This window comes from Cynoglossus semilaevis, chromosome W, assembly GCF_000523025.1.
Source record: "Cynoglossus semilaevis isolate Cse_v1.0 chromosome W, Cse_v1.0, whole genome shotgun sequence".
NCBI lineage: Eukaryota > Metazoa > Chordata > Actinopteri > Pleuronectiformes > Cynoglossidae > Cynoglossus > Cynoglossus semilaevis.
Genome location: NC_024327.1, coordinates 11,792,283 through 11,799,400, shown reverse-complemented (window position 1 = coordinate 11,799,400; position 7,118 = coordinate 11,792,283). Strand labels below are relative to the sequence as shown.

Sequence of the window (7,118 nt, the reverse complement as noted above, 5' to 3'; positions counted from 1 at the left end):
AGACATGTTTTGAGCTATTTATGCCATTGTCACTAAAAAGAATCATCATTACTATGATGAACCTTGAAGGAAAAAAAGTCCATGGGGACATGTGGAATGATATTGATGAGGAATACCTGGATGCTTTCATTGGTGTTCTTCTTGCTGGAGTGTACAGATCCTGCAATGAGGCCACTGATAGTCTATGGCGCCAGCAACAGGCAGAAATATTTTCCGGGCAACAATGTCACTTAAGACATTTCAAATGATATCAAGAGTCCTCAGATTTGACAACGGAGAGACCAGAGCAAGATCTGACAAGCTTGCTCCCATCAGGGATGTCTGGGAGAGATGGGTGCAGCTCTTTCCGCTGATGTTCAACCCAGGACCAGAGGTGACAGTGGATGAACGTATTGTCCCTTTCCGAGGAAAATACCCCTACCGACAATAACTGTGCCAATACATACCCAGTAAGCCAAGGAAATACTGCATAAAAATCTGGGCAGCCTGTGATGCAAAAACCAGCTATGCCTGGAATTTACAGATTTACACAGGCAAAGCTGCAAGTGGCATCCCTGAGAAAAACCAAGGAAAACGCGTGGTCCTCGCTCACTTGTGACATTTTTTTTTACCAGCTATGACTTATACTTTTTACTTACTATACTTTTTGGCCTTTTGTTGATGTAAATATATATGGGTCGAAATTGACCCATAGCACTATAGATGTTATTTAGTTTTTAATATTAAAATGAAAAAATAAATAAAACAAATTTAAGAGATGTGTTCTATGCCCCTCAGTAATAGTCAGGTAACACAACAACCTTTTATTTTGGTTCATATTACTGTTTTTTTTTTTTTTTTTTTTTTTTAATTGGGGGGATTATTACAAAAAAAAGGCCCAGAGGCCCACACCAAAAGTATTAAAACCAACATTTTCATGGATAAGGAAGCCAAACAAGGTAACCAAGAGATAAGAAACAAATTAGATGATAGCTTATTGCTTTTAGCCTATTTTAAAGCTGATTTAATACATGGTTCAAAACCAACCAATTAACATAAGAGACGATACCAGAAAGCTAACGCAAGAAGAAGGTTGAGCTTTTGGTAAAGAGATAAGAAATTGCAGAAGAATGGCACTGATGTTTAAATATGTCTTGTGCTAAATAGTGACCTAATGGACAGGCTGGTGGATGAAGCCGAGGGTCTGGCTGTAGACAGTTCGTCCTCCGTGTGTTCAGGAGCAGTTGGAGGTGGAAGGCTTGAAAATACCACAGAGCAGCAGCTCAGTCTGCTCAACTCCATCACTGCCAGTGATCTCACAGGTCAGTACCTCAGGTTGACTTATCGAAACACATCTACATTTACATAATTATATTGCTATTTATTGCAGCTCTAGTTTTTAACTTGTCTGGTTAAAGTGTGTTATAAAGCTAACGAACAATGACTTCATATCATCATTTCAGTTTTTTTTTTTCTCCGCATCTTTAACCGACCATGTTGTGTCCCCGTAGCTTTGAGTAACACTGTAGCCACAGTGTGTAGTCCTGCAGAGGTCAGCTGCCTCGACTCGTACAGTTTTCCTCCTCTGGAAAGCCTCCACTGTGGACCCCTCAACCATGAAGAATCACTCGGCTTCACTTCCAATGGCGGGAACCCCGACTGCCTCAACATGCTTGACGCTGGCTTCTACCACTCTGACCTGGGCCAGCTGGGCGGAGTGTGTGTCAACAAAGACTGTGAGCGGTCGTCCAAGAGACTCAAGATGGCGCTACCTGACGCCTTTGTTAATGATGTGGACTTTGAAGCACGGCGTACGATAACACACCACCATCGAATAACCGGTGCAAAAATGGCCTTGTCCGTCACAGACTTTGGGAGCTTGTCCAGCGGAGAGCCCAATGGCTTTCTGGGAGCACACGTACGGCACCACACACAGCACACTGCAGCACTTCAATCAGAGTGATCTTCCTCATCATTCTTCCCCTCGTTCTTCCCTTTTGAAACGGTTTCTGTCTTGTACATAAGACTGACCTCAGTGGAGAATTTGATTGTTTCTAAATTCTATTACATATATATATACTTTGTTTTCATTTTTGTGTAATATGACATCAGTGATGTCTACCATGAAGAACTAAAATCTTGATTTCTCTCAAGAGTTTATATAGCCATTTATTTTGTTTTTGTTGCAGTCTTCAGATGTGGATCGTCCATGTACAATGGGGCCCAGAGGCTACACACCTTCAACGCTCCAGTGTGTTGTCCTGCCATTCTTACAGCTGCCAAAACTGGCTTTGCTTTCTGCCTCTTATTTTAGTATTTAGTCTGCTGTTCTCTTTTTTTGAAGTGGTACTTTTTTCAAATTTGTTTACAGGTACTTTTCAGTGACCAGACTAGTGAAAATGTTTTCAAGATCATGAACCTGGCTAAATATTGTCTTAAGAACAACAAAGACACGGATATTAAAGGTAGATCAGGTAAAGCCTTCTTTTTTTTTTTTTTTACATTCTTCTGTTTAAGCTAAACTGTTTACTTTAAAACGAAGTGGCCAAACTGGAACATTTGAATGTTTGTTACAGTTTTTAATCCTTTTTCAGGAGTGTTCTGCCCCTAAATAATATTTTTTTATTATTTTTATATGGGTGGAAAAAACAGCCCCATCATCTGGCTTCTCAGAAATGTATTTTTTTTGGGCCAGGTCACAGATGAAGCTTTTCCCCTTTTTCCAGTTCTCTGCAGCTCATGCTAGTCAACTTTCACTGTAAATGTCCACAATGTTTTTCTGTCATAATGAAAGTAGCATAATTTTCTGACCAATTTTGTGATCCTGAGCTGGCCAGCAGTATTATGTGTTAATTTAAAGTCACTCTGATTTTATGTTGAACACCTCCCTGACTTGTACTGAGAATAGAACGCCTAGCAAAATCTGGTCTGCAATTTCTAGGAGGTCAGTGGGAAATTGAGCTGTTGATCCTTTATTGTAAATTGTAAACATTTAGCAGTCCACTGTCTGTCCATGGATTGGATGCAGTAGTGTTTCCTTAATTTATCTATGCATCATGCTACAAATAATTTTGTTTCAGGGTGTTATCACGTTTGTCATGTCTGCAAATGTAGTTTATCCCCCTGGCCTCTCCCCCAAGACAGGAATTCTGCCTCTTAGTGATTTACATCCCCTGCATCTAAGAAGATATTCACTTTTCATGTAAATATTTAGCAGATAGCCTTTAAAAGTTCTATTATCTGACCTCTTACACTTGTGAATCTGTCTTGAAACAAAGGTTTTGGTTTGATTCCTTGTCAAAATGGCAATAATTTGTAAAAATGTGTACAGATCTTTTGTTTTGAGTTCTGCATTTTACTCGTTGACATGTTAGGATTTCTTCCCCCTTTTTTGGACAAATCACAATACCTTCACCTAAGGACGCAGCTGAAACCACGCATGCCAGCTGTAGCCAGATCAAATGTACCCCGCAAACGGCTGCCCACCCCCACTCCCAGGACATATTGATGTTTTTAGTGTTGCCGTTCTGTGTTTGAAACGAGCAGCCACATGTAAAAGACGCTCAACTTTATTTCCTGACTAATTCTTTTTACGTGGTGTTGTCCATTTGTCTCGATGGTAAAGGAAAGGCTGCTGCTCTTAAGTATATAGAGAGCTTTTTTCTTTTTTAATGCAATAAGCATAATGCAGTAGGTCCTCTGAGCTCTTCTAGCTTTAGCAGTGCAGTAATATTTATTTCAACTGTGGTTTGTACAAAGATTCGAAAAAGTGTCAGAATGTTAAGGCCATTACGTAGTAGATGTAGGTTTTTTTTCAGCACCCTGTGAACTCTTTAAGAAAATTTGATATTTTATTGATATATCTGGTCTGACACATACACATTTTTTATATTGTATTGTTTTGAAGTTTAAAAAGAAAAATATAGCAGTTTTGAAACAGAAACCTCAGTTGACAAAAGCAAACACCTTTGTGAATAAAACACCTACAAAACCTAAAGATGTATATCCAGAAATATAGACAATCAAAAACTTTACTTTATCTTTATAAGAATTGTACATAGTCATTGAGGTTTTTTTTTTCTTTGGTTAAACATTTTGTATTTTCTGTTGTACTTTAATACCTTGTGTACAGATCCAGAAATAAAGCTCTGGAAAATGTTCAGAAATTATTGCGTCTTCCTTGCTTTCAAAGTGATGCGGAAAGTTCTTAAAACATTCTGCATTTGAAGTTGTAATATTAACCCTTGAGAAAACCTTACTTTGTATTGCATGATAGCCACAGCACATGTTATTTATGAGTTTTTCTTATGATTTTGAACACACTATTTAGGGTTCTTTAAAGTGTTTCTAGATTTGTGTACAAAAAATTCAGGAAGTAGTAAAGAATTTGGAGATGGTTAAGCAACTTTGTTCACTGAGTCAAACGTTAGTAGAAATTGTTTAATGATGTTAAAAATCCAGTGTACAAAAGTACTAATATTTGCCATTAACATCAATTTCCTGTCCATGTCCCTATGTTCAATTGTGCAACTGGAGGACAACCTCCATTCCTTTAAGTCTTAGTGTTTTTTTATCTTCTTAAAGGGACAGGCACACTGAGAAAGTCTTAAGCCAGAAGCACTTCTACACCACAGTTCTGCAGAGCTTCTTCAGCCTGCCTTTTCAGCTCTGTTACATCGTCCTCATCTCCTTCCTTCCACAGGGAGCTTGGTTTGTACCACTGAAGTGGTACAGCACCAACTGCCTTGCACTGCATGCCCGTGCCACTGCTGCTGCCATCTGTGGCGTGCTGTGTCCGTGGTCCACTGCTTTGTCTTGGTGCTGGTTTGCCAGAGTGGCTTCATGAACCAGAACATTAGCTCCATGGCACGCATCAAAAGTCTTTGTTCCCAGAATTGAGCTGCAGTCTTCAGCACATCACTAGGCTGCACCACCAGACCACTATCCAAGGTCACACTCTCCAGCTTTCAAACACCCATACAGAGGACCAGGTTTGAGACCTGAAGGACACAAAATGAGAACATTCTTAGGTGTGCCAAAATATCGATACTGTGACTCATCACAATATTTCTAATACATTTTTGTATTATATACTAGTGCCAAATATCAATATATTTAAACAATTAACATACATTTGTTCTAAACAGATTCTCTCACAAAAACCTGCTACAGTGTTCTGGGTGTTCCCACCTGTCTGGTCTAAGATTGCTATTGTTATCAATGGTTTTATGTCACAGCCCAGCGAATGTTGATCAACTGCCTTCTTATCAATATGAAAAGCATGTAATTTGTGACTTCAATTATTAATGTGGATCTACTATATTGACACAAACCTACAAACCAAGATGGGAACACAGTGGCAATAACAGTGATAGCTAAAAATGACATTTTCCTCAATTTTGGTGTTAGTAACTACCAGCTTTACAAACCTCACTTTCACTGTCCTATAGAAACAAAACTGTGAACCAGCACATTTATATTAGGATGGACAATATCTGTTTTATTCCAAAAACACATTAAATAATAGCAACGATAATCATTAAAAGAGACATCAGTGGAGTCAGTGGAGACATCCAGAGTGATTGTCCTGTGTAGGTGCAATGGGTCGAGTGCTGCTTAGGAGCACTCGGTGTTATCAACCAGTCTCAAATTAATAACACAACCAATCTCATTAAAGTTGCAAATGCTTGTTGTAATGCGACCAGCATTAATGTCTGTTGGCAGCATTTCATGAATGAATATAAACGTAGAACAAGTATTCTGATCGGATTAGACGGACTGAAATGACGGGCTGTTCCTGGAAGCAACAATACTAACAGGCTCTGAGCTGACTTTTCATTAGCTGGGTCTGGGTTCCTACTCCGCAGTCAAACAACCAGCAGTCACCTTCTGTCCGCAGCACCAGAGCCGAGGAGACGGGTAGGCCGAGCCCGTCCCGAGGAAAGTTAAATCCATGGTCATCCTCAACAAAATCACAGGTAAGAGGAAAAACGTATAAAATCTTTAGACCAGAATTACAATCACACCGGCTTTCACAGTGGAGCCATACTGCCAGTTAACACAGACGCACATTGATGACGTCAACTGGGAAAGTGTAAACAGTCATTAAGAGTCTGATGGGTCGTTGTTGTCCTCATCAGAAAGGTTTCGGTCACCTGCTTCTTTGTTATGTGAAACTGTATTATATCTTTCTCCTATAGTGGTGTTAATGGGAGTAACTGGTGTGGAGAGAGGAGGCGACAAGTTCCTCCTGACATGATAGATGGCTGCTTCTCCTCACATTAACAGAAGGCCAGCAGTCTTTCAGACGGTCTCAGTCAGATTAATCAGGTAATGGACCCCTGCCTGTGCCATCATCACTGTCTCCCCTCCACAACATATCTCCTCACTCCCTCATCTCCCACTTCTCCTCAGTCTGTCCTTCAACGCCTCACAGCTTCACAGTCACTTTTTTATCCCTCATGTATTTGTTTTAGTTTTCTACTAATCCTGTGATGAGAACAAACAAGTGGGCTGCACACTGGTAATACAACCGGTAGAGCCAGAGGGTTGTTTGTTTGTTTGGTGCTTGGTCAACACACCACCATCCCTGAGCAAACAGGGATTCAACCCTCCAACCTTTAGATTACCAACCTCACCATTTGAGGCGAAACACACATTTTATGACAATGACAGGCAATTATTGACTGAACCAAAGGACAATGATCCATTGAATGATTTCTACATGAAAATGGGAAAAATGTGGGGCAGGAAATTGAACCATGATTTAGAAAGCTAACTTCCTGTTAGGGGGGGGGGGGGCTGCCATGCCCAGGATAAACCGATAATTATTTTTCCCACACAGTGGGTACAGAAAGTATTCAGACCCCTTTCAATTTTCACTGTTTTATTGCAGCCATTTGCTAAAATCAAAAAAGTTCATTTTATTTCTCATTAATGTACACTCAGCACCCCATCTTGACAGAAAAACAAATGTAGAAATATTTGCAAATTTATTAAAAAAAAAAGAAAAACTGAAATGTCACATGGTCATAAGTATTCAGACCCTTTGCTCAGTATTGAGTAGAAGCACCCTTTTGAGCTAGTACAGCCATGAGTCTTCTTGGGAATGATGCAACAAGTTTTTCACACCTGGATTT

At 39.8% G+C, this 7,118-nt stretch overlaps 1 protein-coding gene across 4 annotated transcripts in view; it reads left to right on the top strand.

Moving 5' to 3' along the window:
- Positions 1–4,139, top strand: part of LOC103397204 (mesoderm induction early response protein 3-like) — a 10,938-nt gene extending 6,799 nt beyond the window's left edge. For 3 of the 4 annotated variants that reach the window (XM_025052937.1, XM_025052940.1, XM_025052938.1), the window contains exons 12-14: positions 1,147–1,301; positions 1,491–1,897; positions 2,169–4,139. In XM_025052937.1, the coding sequence (XP_024908705.1) occupies positions 1,147–1,301; positions 1,491–1,897; positions 2,169–2,300 (694 nt within the window). In that variant the 3' untranslated portion in view covers positions 2,301–4,139. The remainder of the gene's footprint in view (positions 1–1,146; positions 1,302–1,490; positions 1,898–2,168) is intronic. The other variant, XM_025052939.1, reaches the window with a different exon arrangement.
- Positions 4,140–7,118: the final 2,979 nt, after the last annotated feature.